Source organism: Diprion similis, chromosome 8 (assembly GCF_021155765.1).
Source record: "Diprion similis isolate iyDipSimi1 chromosome 8, iyDipSimi1.1, whole genome shotgun sequence".
NCBI classification, from domain to species: Eukaryota; Metazoa; Arthropoda; class Insecta; order Hymenoptera; family Diprionidae; genus Diprion; species Diprion similis.
This window is the reverse complement of record NC_060112.1, coordinates 26,611,611-26,626,872: the sequence shown is the minus strand read 5'-3', so window position 1 is coordinate 26,626,872 and position 15,262 is coordinate 26,611,611. Positions and strand designations below refer to the sequence as shown.

The 15,262-nt window shown below is 38.5% G+C and overlaps 1 protein-coding gene across 2 annotated transcripts in view; it reads right to left on the bottom strand.

Moving 5' to 3' along the window:
• Window positions 1–15,010, bottom strand: part of LOC124408823 (aquaporin AQPcic-like) — a 35,019-nt gene extending 20,009 nt beyond the window's left edge. The window contains exon 1 of one of the 2 annotated variants that reach the window (XM_046886050.1): window positions 14,811–15,010. In XM_046886050.1, coding sequence (XP_046742006.1) covers window positions 14,811–14,889 — 79 coding nt within the window. In that variant the 5' untranslated portion in view covers window positions 14,890–15,010. Of the gene's footprint in view, window positions 1–11,237; window positions 11,439–14,810 lie in introns of those variants that run through there. The other variant, XM_046886048.1, reaches the window with a different exon arrangement.
• Window positions 15,011–15,262: the final 252 nt, after the last annotated feature.

Below are 15,262 nucleotides of genomic sequence, written 5' to 3'. Positions count from 1 at the left end.
ATATTTGCACAGTCGGTAATAATCGCAATCGACACCAGCCGTCGGCTCATCCGATCTTGTTGCTCGGTAAATCGATCGATCGTGCAGACGTAGTGGTATGTTCCTATGGTAAAGAAGGTATCTTCATACTCAATAATTACCAAGCGAGCTCCGAGTTTTTCAACACCTCAAACATTAGAACTTATGCAGGTAAGACGGACTTCGTACCGTCTTTATTTGTTCATTTGTCTTTAGTTTATTTGCGAAATTCCACACTTTTTCTATTTACCTTCTCATACCGTATTACACGTTTAAACTGTACAATATACATGTAACATTGTAGAGTATCGGTGAAATTGATTTCTCTTCTCTAAGTTTGATATTTCCGACTCAGTCTACGTTACATGCAGACGTTATATTAAGGTGGACAGTTTTTAAATCTCAAAACAAATCTTGGATTTACTTCTTGGGTTGTAAGTCCGTTTTCAGCGTTATTAAATTAAAGTAATTGTTACATTTTGTTTGCCAAGACGTTACGCGTGCAATAAAGAAACTGTGTTCATTAATGTCAAAATTACTTTCAGCGTTACGTAGTATTTGCGATGTTTTGTGCGTGGGAGTAGTTGATTCGATAAACACAGGATATCGTCTTAAGCATTCAAATTATAGTAGTAAATTTAATTTAACTATTTTTTCAGAGGCACACGTCTCGATCGGTATTAAAAATTGACATTTACTTTTTATTCTTATTTCTTTATCTCTATCACGTCGTACAGGTAACAGCAATCGATGCTGTAATCTTTCGACAAATCAGCGGGCTTCAATTAACTTTATTAGGCAATTTTACTTATTAACGGTCAGGTGAACAACGTATACAAATCGAAATCCGTTAATCTGATAAGATTTAGAATTAGATTACATTGCGTTGTTGGATTTCGAAAATTCCGCATGACTTGAAGTGGGTATCGATTGCAAGAATAAGACGACTTTTCCTCTCGACTATCGAGGTGCTCTTGAAGATAGTTGTTGTAGGTTTATCATTATTATCGACAAATCCTCTGCATCCGAGTTACAATCTAATCTGATATCTCGGATCTTGAATTATGAACCGATCGATCCGTCAGCAATTGTTTCCCCGTAAATATCCAAACAAATCGGTTCACCAGCTGTGTTTTTATAATAAAGACAAAAAGAAATGAGATAAAAATTTCGTCAAGCTTAATGAGACGTATCTATCAAATACGAAAATATATCTAATTAAACTCTGAATGGCTAATGAATTGACTCTGCGTGAGTGATAAGAAGCGTTAATTAAAAGCAGATAAATTTCTCAACGATTTCAGAATAACTTAAACCTACAACACAAATATTGCACATCGACTGCACGCGTGATGCATTTCTTACAATGAGAATTTTTCCATAAATAGAAAAATTTACGCCCTACCGAGGACTGCAAGTTTAAACCGCGTAACGAAGCGAAACCGCTTCGGGGCAGCTGCAGTTCCTTTTCCTTCTTCTGAATTTCCGGGTGGAGGAACTGCAGGCGAAAGTCGTTGAGGAAAGGTAAAATGAGGATAAAAAATCGCTCGCAAGTCTCGTTTCGTCTCGACTCTTGTTGCAAGTCACGCAACGTCTTCCTGCATGTCACGCTGCGTCTCTTTCATTGCTCCAATTACACTGTCATCATATTTTTTGCCCTCCTTCCCGGGTTGTAATTGCAGCAATCGAAACATCGGAACCAGAAACTGCGGCGAGACGATTCATAAAATAATGTCCGTGTGTATCGAAGACCGAGACACACAATGATTGTCAGGGGAAATTATAACGCGTCTTTTCTCCAAAACTTGTAAATCATGTGGGAAAGCCAAGTGCAGCAGCTGGTGAAATGATCTGTTGCAGATACTGCAGAGAGACAATGCAGGAGGCGAGGGGTGAACGACCGGCACACTTTATTACAACTTTCCGTTTTTCATTCTTCACCTATTTGAATTCACCTTTTTGTGTTCATTAAAGTAAAGAAAACTCTTGTATTCCGTCTTGTTGGTTTATTTTTGCAAGAATTCTACCAACGACATTAAACAAGTTGTAGGTATATGCTTGGAATCAGGCCACGAGCGGCAAAAAGTAGAATAATTGGCTGACCTCCGACGAATTTCACGCATACCTAAACTATTTGGCGATTATACTTCTTTTTAACGACATTGTTATACTCCCAGAACAATTGAGTTAACCAGCTTTCGAATGTGATAACTGTGGCTAAAAAATTCGCTGTAACTTTGACGTATGTATAGACAGTGCCTCATTCCATGGAACAACTAACCGTTGAATATGGGCGACAGACGGAAGTGGAGATCAAGGTGACGTCAGAACCGCAGAATTTAGCGAAAAAAAAACTGCAACTGTCGCGGATTTGTACTAGCTATTGTGCAATTGATAGATGATTCGCGAGTCAAGGAGAGAAAAGATCCGATAAACTTCTTCGCGACTTCGCAAATGGGGGGGAACTTTGGCGATCTCTTTTCTCTTCTTTGCTCCGTAACTTGGCGCGAGAGTTTGGCAAGCTTCGTGACGAGAAACGTTGAGTATTTTTCAGTCTGTCAGTGATCGATCTCTTTGCTTTTCCGCAACTCGCGCCGCTCAAACTGAATCATTGAATTTTCACTGACAATATGTTGGAGAGTGAGTAAATTAGAGATCCGAGGAATGGACTATGCATGGCAGGTGCAGGTATATCGTAAGTGTGCCATTAGACTCGTTTCAGGAAACGAAATGACACTGCGACGCTGAGTAAGTCGGGAAAACGACCGAGTGAGTAAAGAAAAGAGCTTTCCATCCAAGAGTGTGACCTTGATTAAAAGAAATATTGGCTATTCCGCAAATTCTGATAGACTATTGAAAGAACTGTCAATAAGCTGTTAATACCTCATGTATTTCGTGATGTTACAATACAGACGAGTCATAAATCGACATCGTGGTACATCAACTTTCAAGATGGCGGATTCAATAGGGTGGATGAAAACTTCGAATTCCATAGAATCGGGAGAAAAACTTTGTTCGGAAGTTTTTGAGGTCGTTTATTACGAATCTGAAATCAGACTTTAGACATTCGGTATGGTGACCGGATTTGATTAAAGCTGAGCTTTTCGTGTGCCATATTGGATCCGCCATCTTGAATTTTTGAAAATTAATATCAGACTCGTAATCAGCAACCTCAAAAATACAGGAAACTGTCTTGTTGTAAAAGTTGACTCAGCAAAATAACGTGTGACTGAAAGGATTAATGAACACCTGAACGTACTGAAAGAACATTATACGTTTGATTAAACAGTCATTTTTCTTTTTCTTCTAATTATGTAGTTACGATTCGTGACTGATTCTCGACTCCCTGGATAACGAATATAAGTTATACTTTCCAGCTGGACTGGAATCATTCTTGATACGCCGTTAACAAGTATGGCTCACATGTCACATCGCAGAAATATGCTTAACATCGCACATCGTTGCGGAATATGGGTTTTATTATTTGACGTCGTTCTTTCATGCCGCGATAATACCGGCACCGTTTCGTTCCGTCCCTCTGATTGTGAGTCGTCGTTTGCCACGTGGTCGAAAGAGAGAGAGAAGGCAGAGGAAGCGAAACAAGTTATATAAATATATGTCATGCACACCGACGGTGGGTCAAGTTCGCGATGCGATGAACGACCGCGAATGCTTGTGGCGTTGGCTGCCGACCAGATGGTTCGTTTCTTCTTTCTCTCTTCTCTGTCTCAACCAAAGTGCGTTTTTCTCACCGCAAATTAAATACGCACTCCGTATATCCTAGTCACCCGATTGCTCGTGTAATCGACGGTGGAAAAATCCGCAATTGAATTTCCTCTCTTTATGAAATATCAGACTTTGTTACAGTACCGTGCGCGATGCATCAAGAGTCCTTTTAATATTTATCGTAGAGTTTTGTTTTCGGGATAATTCACCTGCACGACATGAGTGAAATGTTGTTGACTCCATTTTCTGACTGGCAAAATCCTTGGAAACAAATCCCCGTGCGAAATATACCCAAAGGAGACCAAAAGTGGTTCAACTACTTGATGTCTTATCGGGCCACGTGACCATGTATCATAATATATGACTGTTTTCGTAAAAGGGATTACAATGAAATCAAGTCAACGGTTACAATATGTACACCTTGAGGAAGACTACAACAAGTGTTTCGTGTAAAATATTGCACTTGAGATTTTCGTAACCATCGTCTCAATATTGCATCATTTAACACGATACTTGTTTTTCATTTGATAATTATAAAAGAGCGTCGTGATTACAAGATATTATGGTTATCCTATATACCTTAGGGCGTCGAGACTCTGCGGCACTGATTACACACAAAAGATGTGTATCTCATGTGATTGCGCGATGATCATTACATTGAGGTGAAACGAAATCTCAAATTGTGTGGAAAAACATATTTACCAACGTCGAGTTGTAAGATCTCGTAAAGAATACTGGGACTGTAATGTAACAGTGAGCCGTTACAGAAAATCAGAGTCTCGACTAACGTCAATATAATGTAGTGTCCACTTCATGATAAGACAGAAAAATTATGATAACAGATTTTTGACCGTCATTCTTTTGTTATTTTCGTAATTTTCTTGTATTCACTAACAAGGAAGATATCGATCACTAAGTCGATGTCTCCGATTTAATTTCTTTTGCAATATGTCATAGTAGTCTAAAAACTAAGCGACAGGTGTTTTTTCTTATCTGCCATTAAACACTTCAAGGGGGTGAAAACGACCCCCAAAGATGAGCACCCAACGGGATTCGATGATTACTTCACGCGTTTGATGTATTTGAATAAAACTAAAAGCTGAATTGTTTTATTAATCAATATAAACATTTCAGGGCTGGTTTCATTCAAATCCATCAAGTTCATTAAAAATACACCCCGTTGGGTGCCCGTCTTTGAAAGTAGTTTTCACCCCCTTAAAGTGATTAACGGCAGATGAAAAAAAAACTTGTCACCTAGTTTTTAGTCTACTATAAAATATTACCAAAGAAATCAAATCGAAGGTATCGACTTGGGACACCACCCTTGTGAGACGTAAATCACGTAACGATGTTTGAAAAAATCTTCTATTGCATATCGGTGGTCTTGATTGCGGGATGAATCATCGTAACTGATTTAAGCTTAAATCGAGATGATCGTGATAATAAATATGAAAGTTTGAAGAGCATGCAATTATGACGTCACACTGCCGTGACAAATCTTCATCCCGTCTTGTTTGATCGATACCATCCTTACGATGTATATTCATATCTATGCGTATATAATGAAGGTTTATTCCGGATGGGTCAGCGTTCGGAAACGTGGGGGGTTGATGATCACCGGCGTCACGTCACCAGCCGCAAGGCACGTACACAGTGATTTTCGCACAAGTCTGAAACTCGTAATAAACTCGGCGCCATGCCAGAGCTCGGTAAACTTCGGCAAACGAGCGTTTCCTTTTATATATTCGCGGCTGTCCGATCTCCGATTACACGTTGTGCTTTCCATACGCACCATCGAAACATCAGAATCAGTCTCGTCGCGTCTTTTCCGTCAGAATTGAAATTGACGAACGCGTAGCAGATTCTGGGAACTGGAATAATGAACGTGTTGTTTATTGTCAGTCGAATTCACTTCCATCTAACTTTTACGCCTGACTTGCAAATTCTATCGTGCTGTGTAAAATTATAAGTATAACCACAACGATCGATTTTACGCAGTCGCAGGGGAGAAATGAGAAAATTGATAATTCCTGCGCTCGTTGCATAACGGTTCCTTTCTCATTTTATATGTTGGTAGACGTGGCAAGGGTTCGATTTCGCCAGCGAATGTCGCTTGTTTCGTTCAATCAAATTCGCGATTTGGGTGCCACGACTAAATAATAAATGCTAGATACTGCAGAGAAAGGAAAGCGCGACGCGTTCCATTTTCGAATCGTTCCAAATTCGAAATGCTGCCTCGCGGCGCGCGCATTCAAGATTCAGTTTAGCTGCGAAATTGTATTGAACAAAACCAGCTGATGCAGTTTTATGGCGCAGCAGAAACCGAATATTGTAATAAGTACGGCTTGGATAAACGTGTATTCGAAATTATAAAATATGTGCATATAATATAAGCTTGAAAAAGTAAAATATGGAATAAAAATTAGCAAACACACTTTGGTTTGACATTAATTATTATTAGGTACATATTTATCTGGGACCTAGTAATAAGGTATAGTGACTGCAGGCGTTCGCGAAATGCTATAATATGAGAAATGAATATGAGGATAAATTAGCAAAAATGCGGAAATGACTCGAGCAATGTCAAAAGTAAATCCACCTGGCTCAGCGGTTGTAGACTTGTCACTCCTGCTGTATTTGCCAAAGTATTTAAACTCAGAATCTTATAAAAATCTTATAATCCATCTTGCAAACGCTGAGCAATAATCCGACGATAAGGAAGTTTCGTTTGTGCAAAACAATGGCGAGGTAGCGATAATGTCTTGTCTTCTAAAGAAAATAGCTCATTCAAACTTATGTTGTAAAAAATGTTGGATTTGATATTTACAATTCACTAACTGTTATTGTAAGACTATAATTCGTCGTCGAGTTTTACAGAAAACTCCAAGCAGACAATCGAGTTCAGATAAAATTTCACCAATTGTTTATAATTGTAATCCTGAATTGAAATAGATTCTCACCTTGAAGAAACATTGAGGCTTGCTTCAGAGAAGAAATACCGCAGAGTAAAGAATTGCCATAATCATCTTTTAATATTTATAACCATGACAGCTGTTTGTCATCAGCTTGAAAATATTATTTGTTTATTTGCAGTATGAAATACGAGTGTTTTGTCTCGTTTGAGATAACTCAAATGCACATCGTCGCTTGCGTCTGGCATACTTGGATAATAACGATAAAAATGACAAATTAAACAGTCGTTTATTGTTCACTGTTTATATAATCTGATATTCAATATTGTTTCCCATTCAGATTCCCGACATTGGGTATCAATCAACACCGACGAACTTCTCGAAAGTCATATCTTGTCGTCCAAGGAATTACAAAAGCCTCAGACTTTTCTTCAGTTCTTTAAACAGTCTGGTGAAAATGAATAAAAAATATACACGCTGACTTTATTCAACTGTTTTTCATTGTGCATCGTATTATAAAACGGTTCACCTGTTATAAACGCCCTTGATAAAACTCCAAAAAAAATGAGCTCAGGTATTTTTTGCAGCAGCAGATAAAAATTTTTTCTGCAACATTCTCGTGCGATTGCGTAACTTCATTGCAAAATAAATTATGCACGAAAGAATGCTCGTCGTGAGATACGTGTCGAAAACTTTTTTGACAAATCATTTTCACTCAAAGTATGTTTCGTCGATTGCAAAAATTTTCCTCGTCACAGATGGGACAAAAATTCACTCGGAAAAGTTTGAAACTATTCGAAGAGCATTGGTCACGTGATCTTTGACCGAAACTTGTAATTCACAGAAACGTGAAAACAGTAGTAAATAAAGCGTCGAATACCCGAGTACTTATTTACATCGTGAATGAGATATGGAAGTAAAGATAAGGAGATCCTATGATGTTAGAGTAATTGTCGTTGAAGATCGAGTGCAGGCCTGATGATCTGATGAAAAATCCTTCTAAATCCCGGATCATTAGAAAAGTGACTGATATCATTGATACCCGAGCCGTATAGATAACACGTGAATATTGTACTCGGCGTGCAAATTGTCCGGCAAATTTTACGTGGCCTTCAATTATTCAGCAATTCATTAATCTAAATGCGGCTTATTGTTAGCCTTGTATGGGCGTAATTACAAGATGGCTTAAAATATTTCAGACCGAACTTTATTCTCATCTTGATCGTCTTTGACTTAATCTGCGACTATAATAGCGAATTAATGGATTAATCGGATGGTGTTTGAAAAAACAAAATACGAGTAACAAGGAAAGACATTTATATTATTTCCAACACGTTTGTAATTTCGGTTGAAATATATTTTAGACAATTCTTGATTAAGTTTTGTCTATACTGACTGTGAATCTGGAAATTTGTGTAAGTAATTTAGATTCGATAAAAATACGCGAATTATACGTCCACCAAGATTTCTGAAATTTAGGAAAAAGTAAATACAAGTTGAAATTTTTTTTTTCGAAGTTGCCGATTCGCCCGCCAATTTACTCATTCTCGGTTCTATCGATACGCTGCAGAGTTCAAAGCCGCATAACTATTGACGAAGATAATCAAATAGATAAACCTCAATGATGAGGTTGATAGATAAACCGACAATGGTTGGAAAGCAAGATAATTAATCGTTCAACGTTTTATCAATAGTAATTTCGTAACCCGATTAACCTAAACCAAAGTTCAAAAGCAGAGTTAAAAAGAGAAACGAAATGTACCCTTTGAAACGTAATCATCGACGATTGTTTATATTTACTTATCTAAAATTTGCTAAAAAAAAAAAAAAAAAAAAAACAGAAAAAACTTATTCCGCTAAGAAAGGTTAAAGCGATGAGTTATTTTAGTCAATACGGTTTCAAGCAAATCGAATAAATTAGTTCCAAGCAATCTTCCGATGACGTCAAATCACAAGAACGTGGGACATGGAAAATTTATTGCGATTATTACAACGGATAAACAGAAAGCGATAATATAGTGATAATTCGATTTCGTTATTCGTGTAGCAGTCGTCACTTCCTAAAATTCTGTAACAACGTGTTTTCCTTATTTCTCTCTCATCCCTTATTTCCTCTCTGTCACAAGGCTGCCGATTTTCGAATTGCACAACGATATTCGCAAAAATGGCTTGGTAAAAGTAATTTTTAAAAGTTATAACAACTGTTAAGTCACCCTCAGGATGTCCTTGAAACAGCATCGTAACAATCCGTGTGACATCTAATAAAATGCAGTAGCGTGTCTAATTGCTATCTAATGTCATTAGCGGAATATCGCACTGATCGTGATGCGTGGAAAATTAATAACAAAATCATGAACTGAAGCCTGGCTAACGCGATCAGGAACATTATAACAGTCAACGGATCATGAAATCCGACTTTCTTTTCGGCGCCAAGAGAAATGCTCTCGGGTCGATGAGCCGGACAAGTTCTCCGTTTAGGGTTGCTGTCCACTCGAATATTGCGCGACCAAAATCTTGTATATAACAATCATATCCGCTCTGAGCTGCTGAAAGTTTAATGTCATAGTTGATATATCATTCTGACAGAAGATCTATAGGAAATTCCCCAATTTTGATCCTTCTTGAATTCAATTCGTGATATGCATGTCATGTTTTCTTTTTGGCGAAGCGGTCGAGGGAGGGGGGGGGGGGGGTATAATTACGTTTTAGAGATCCTTCCTTGTATCGGCAAACCGTCACGAGTTTCTAACCACTGTATCACGTGTTCATCGACCGGTTTTCGCGATGAACTTCAACCGTGAATGCTAATCCATTCGGGCTGAATATACGTGTAGAATGACGATTTTTGCAGTTTTTATTTAAGCAGTAGCAAGCTAGTACGAATCGAATGATTTCACTGTTCGATTCGAGAGTTTAAATATCAGAGCGCTAGTGTAATGTTTATCTATTTAATTTTAAAACATCTAATTTAAAAACATTTAACTTTTTTTTTTATTCTTACGTACCTTTCAAAAATTTAGTTTCTAGCCTTAAACAAAGTCTAGTGAAACCGGAAATCAGTAATAAAATGTAGTCAAATTCTAAAAGGTGATTCGATGAGTTTGAATTTTTCAGACGCTCTAACCGAAATATCTCGAAAATTGTGCAATTTGGAAAGCTGTTTTATATTTCAGTTTGTACATAATCAAATTTTCTATAAAAAAAAAAGGCCGAGACACTGCACTATACACCTAAATATTCATCTTGTATTCGATGTAGACGTTTAAAGTTGAGTGCATCAAATAAACGAATAAAGATTGTAGCTTATTACCTTGTAAATTTTTATCTCGCCCGTGTTCTAAGCTGATACAAATACAATCTCGACCTTTTTTTTTTATAGAAAATTTGATTATCTACAAAATAAAACCAAAAACAGCTTTCAGTCTTGTATAGTTTTTGAGACATTTCGGTTAGAGTGTTCGAAAAATTTAAACCGTATAGAATTTCGCCACGGAGTTCCGGTTTCACGAGGCTTCGTTTGAGGCTAAGAACTAAGTCTTCGAAGGGTGCGTAAAAGAGAAAAAAAAAGCTAAAAAGAAAACCGGTCTAGGTATAATAGTGAAAATTTTGCAATGCAAACGAATCGCTATAAATGACCTAGTTAAATTAATTGCGATCAATTTCAGCGAACGAAATTTTTCTTACTACTCGTAATTTCCGAATTGGAAGAAATTCAAGTTGCCGAATCACGGCTAACGTCTGACAATTTAAACCACCAAAAGCTTGAGACACGGCGCCATCTGTCGACGGCGTCCTGCAACTGCGTGACCGTTATAACATTACATTAACCCTGAAAACAAAGACGGGGCAGCGGTGTGCATTGATTTGTAAAATCGACTTGAACTTGGCTATCATTTGTCAAATATAAAAATGTGCTGCCGAAAGTAAACGCAACGAGTCCGAGATTCCATATTGTTTAACAAAAGGCATCATCGACTAAATAAATTGTCTGTGATAATATTTGCTCTCATTGTATTTCATTTTATTGTACTATATAGTGTAGAAAGAACGTTGTAAGTGAAACGTCAGTTTCGCATCGAATACTTTGGAATCAAGACATGCATCATCGTTTCTACTTCTATATTTATAGACAGATTCGCCAAGAAAAATTTCAACACTTTATTTATTGGATGAAAAAAAAACAAAAAAACACGCGTCTCGTTTGACCGACCGCAAAAGAATAATTCTCAACGATGCACGGAAATTATTCGAAGAACGAGAAGAATGTTATCCCACAAATTTACGAATCCTCATCTCTGTGTAAATTATGTAAACAATGATTAGGCGAAAAATGCGTTTTTGAAACCGGTTTTCGACCGTACTGGAAAAAAGAAGACCACGTAGAAACGAATATATTAAAATTTGCAAACACTCCGGAGACGGTGATTCGCTCGATAGATCGTCGACGGTTCCGAGGGTCCGAAAGGTCGGATCATCCGGTTTGATTTGTTAACACATCAGCGTACGTGACGAGCAAATACATATCCATAAATTACGTGTATACCAATGTGCAAAAACGTGCATCTCATTATATTTACTCACAGTTTTTTCTTTCTTTAACAATTTGTTCTTCCGCATGGATCTTGTTCCCCGTAGCTGGATTTTTTCCCATTTTCAGACTCGTCTTCCTCGATCTCCGACTCGGAGAAGCTGCGACATCGGCAAGTGCCGACGGAGAGATGATGGAAATACCGGCAGCTTCCATAGCTCAGATTTTCCCGTACAAAACTGAGTATTCCCAAAGTTCGTTCCCTCTTCTGTTCTATAGAATATTGCAAAAATTGCAATAAAAATAGAAAACCGCAAATTGTTTCCCCGACGTGTATTTCGTGGGATTGATAGTTACCGTTGAGAAGAAAACGGGAAAAAAGAAGCAGAAGAAGAAAGAAAAATCGCAATAAAAACACCAGCAACAACCCCACGACTCGAGCGACGAGCTTATTCGCGTTTCCCGCGCGAAACTCGTCGCGACGACGATCCAAACTGCGGACTGCAGACTCGCTTTGGCTTCCGTCGCGCGGTTTTGCGGTGTTGCAAATTGTTGTTATTGTTGTCGATTGTGTGTGTGCGCCGAGGTATCTGGCTCAATCGGCGATTGTGCTGCACGGTGCGACGCGGGTTCGGCGAGTGACTGATCGCTCGCGAGTAGCAGCTCTGTTATATGATGTCGAGACGACGACGGTGCATGCCGGTCTCGATCCTAGGTAGGTCAGCTTCGCCGGACGTTTGCAAACTCACCGTCGGCCGTCGTTTTCCTCCTTCGCATTTTTACCTTCGCGAATACACCAGCCGGCAGCTGCGAAATTTTATAGGTCGGCATACGTACGTACGTATTCGCAGAAATAAACTTCACCACTGCCGCCGGCGACTCGCGTCTTCAAAACCTCCGCCACTCGAGACCATCCTGATCATCATCTTCGCCGATTTTCTACACTTAACCGGGAATCGAACGGATCGTGCGGTTTTTAATTGCGCAGAGAAATTACTCACTTACGGTTCCGATCTATGCCCTATTCATTTCAACGACAAAATTGAAAATCATTTAAATTCATACCAAGCATGAGCGGATCCCAATACTGCAGGAATCATATTGTTGTTTCAAGCAGTTCACTTTAAAATCAAAATATTAACTTGAAATGATTTTATTTGAGTAAAGAAATACTCTTCGAACGATTTTGAAATGTTTTGGACATATTTCAGAAATTGACATGTTTTTACTTTTTTTCTTCAAAATTTGCGTTTTTTTCACGCAATGTGAGAATTATTCTACAAAATGTATAGCGACAATCGATTTGTCAAAAAAATTCACCTCGGTTTCACATACTTGACAATGATTATTTAATATGCATTATATCTGGAGAAAATCGTGAGAAACGATAGTCAAGATTATACACACTGTGGTGTAAGAAAAAGCGAATGGGTTAATGTACTGTGTATTACATTCAATCTCGCTTATCAGAACGAGTACTGCACAAGCGAAGCGAAACAAAAAAAAGAGATAAATAAAACTGATTACGAGTGACTGCTTATCTCGATTTTAGAAAAGTATTCTGATTACGTCGTTTCCTCATTCATATTTTCTACTGTAAATTCTAAATCCGCAAAACTAATTCAGTTTCTATTACTACAGATAAAATCAAATCGAAACGAAAAAAATAAATAAATAAATAAAGTGAATGTTTGATAATTCCGAACTAATTTGTAACACGGCATTCATCAATTTCTGTATCCATCAAGATGAGAGAAGAAGTCTTTTAAGGGCAGTTTTATGTCACTATTCATCCCTTTATGATGATGGGCGCCTAACGCCATCATTCTACTTGACGTGAGTGATGGTAGAACGTGAAGACTGGCCTTTCGGCACAACCTCGTTACCCGCTTAAAAAATAATTACCGTGAGTATGACGTTTTCTATGACAAACCTCAACTGTTGCCATCGTAAATTTTTTTTGAAAGTCAAAATAACTGATCGCGAGCAGACGCCACGTAGATATAAAGTTCGTTTTGTTGTGTTGACTATAGAAAGAAGAGCTAACCGCAGGTAGCACTGTTGGCCTATCGCGCAAATGTTTCGTGGCGCCTTAGAAAGATATACAATTCAAACAAATAAGGACCCATACATCAATTTCAAATACACCATAGCGATAAGTCAACGTTTATTCAATCAGTTTAAATACGACACATTATCAGAAGGTCGACTTACAGATTCATATCTTTTGTTTGAATTATACAAACTGATATTGAACTTTATTCTTGAACTACGTTTGCTTTGACTGCTTCAATTACAGTCGTGTCATTTCTACCGCATGTCTTTGTTTACCGGAATTTTCATCAACTACGTAAAGGTGTAACGAAAAAGGGACTGATTACTCACGTCAAGCTCATTATTTCGTCAACTGACGCTTGGATATCGAATGAAAATCACCAAATTTTATGATACATGTAGTTGGAGTTATCCTCATCAGTTTGTATAAGGACCAAGAAAAATGCGATTTCATGTTTTGCTTGGACAGTCATCAGATATCTTCGATATTATCTACTAGAATCATAAAACGTGACCCGATAAGTGGAAGAGCTTACTCTAGGATTGTATCACAGACTTGCACTAATTCTACTTTCGAATTTGATTAACCGAGATTTTCATTCCACCAATTAAATTCATCGAGACACTACGACACCATATTGAATTCCACAAACCAGCAAGCATTGAAGAATAAGAATAGCTTACCCGCGAGTGGAATCAAAACTCTTCAAAGCATAAGATATGAAAGTGAGTTGTACTCGGTTATAAAACGAGTGAAAAAGGGCGTGAGGGTCAGACATGAATCCTGGGTCAAGTAGGAAGTCGAGCACTGTTACAGGGTGATATCGTTGCGAAAATAAGATCTTTGTTGGCTTAGGAGTGAATCACGGTTATCGTATAGAAATCGCGGTGTTAAATGCAGTGAATTCATTTTTCCACTCCGCTATACATATGATGAAATGACGTCTGGCACGATCCTCCGTATAGTCGTACAATCCACCAACGTTTCAACGCCAAGAAACAGTGACGATTCTAATTGGGATACGTGATAGCTTGCCATCGACTCCGTGCATTCCGGCCTTAAAATAGTGCAAACAGACGACGCGTGGAAAAGCTTATTCAGTTGCGACCCAAGAAGGACTTCCTCTGCGCTTTCCAAGTACCAGCAGACTAAATGCAACTCTGCATATTCGCAATTCATTGCCGGTGGTAAAGTAGAGTAAATAAGACTATAGATACTACTCGAGTCGTACTAAAGCCGATAACTGCGTAGACCATATGCCAACTGTAACTTGGCGAATTTTTAATGTATAATAAATTATTGTCGATTCACAGTTGGAGATTAAACTGTAATATAAATATAATATAGATAGGTGCATGAATGTTGGACCGCATTGCGATGTTTGACTCGTCGTAATGAAATATACTTCATTCCAAATGAAGCCTTGATGTTTATATATCTACGATAAAAATTGGCAGAAGTTCGCACGAGAATAAATAAAATGAAAATAACAATTTTTAATCGATTCAAGGTCAGTTCAAGATATTTTAATATCGATTAAACACTTTCTCGCCGCCTTTTGAGTACCTACTTGATGCTTCCGGCACTTTCATCACTTTGCAAATCCGCCCCGAAGCTCGGCGTTGTTCCCCGACTCGCGGATGAAGCATGATCTGCAGAGTGAAGAAAAAATTATTACTGATTCCCGGTTAAAATCGACTCGCGGATTCATCGTGCAGTGGATTACGGAGGTGCGATCTGTACTCGACGATGTCGCAGTTGGCAATCCCACCACGCCGGGATGACTGAGGAGAGGAACGGATATTTCGGAACGCAGTACCAGCTGGTCTGGTCCAACCCCAATACAGAGGCGAAATTCCAAGGACATGCGCGACGCGCAATCGCCGACCCGCCGCAACCCTCCGATGACGAAATATCAACCCCTAGGTCCGGATCCCCGGGTAGCCTGACCCGCATCTCGAAGGAACGTCTAACGAAGCCCACGTGGTATCATATGCCTCGGTTCAATCGATTCGACTGTAA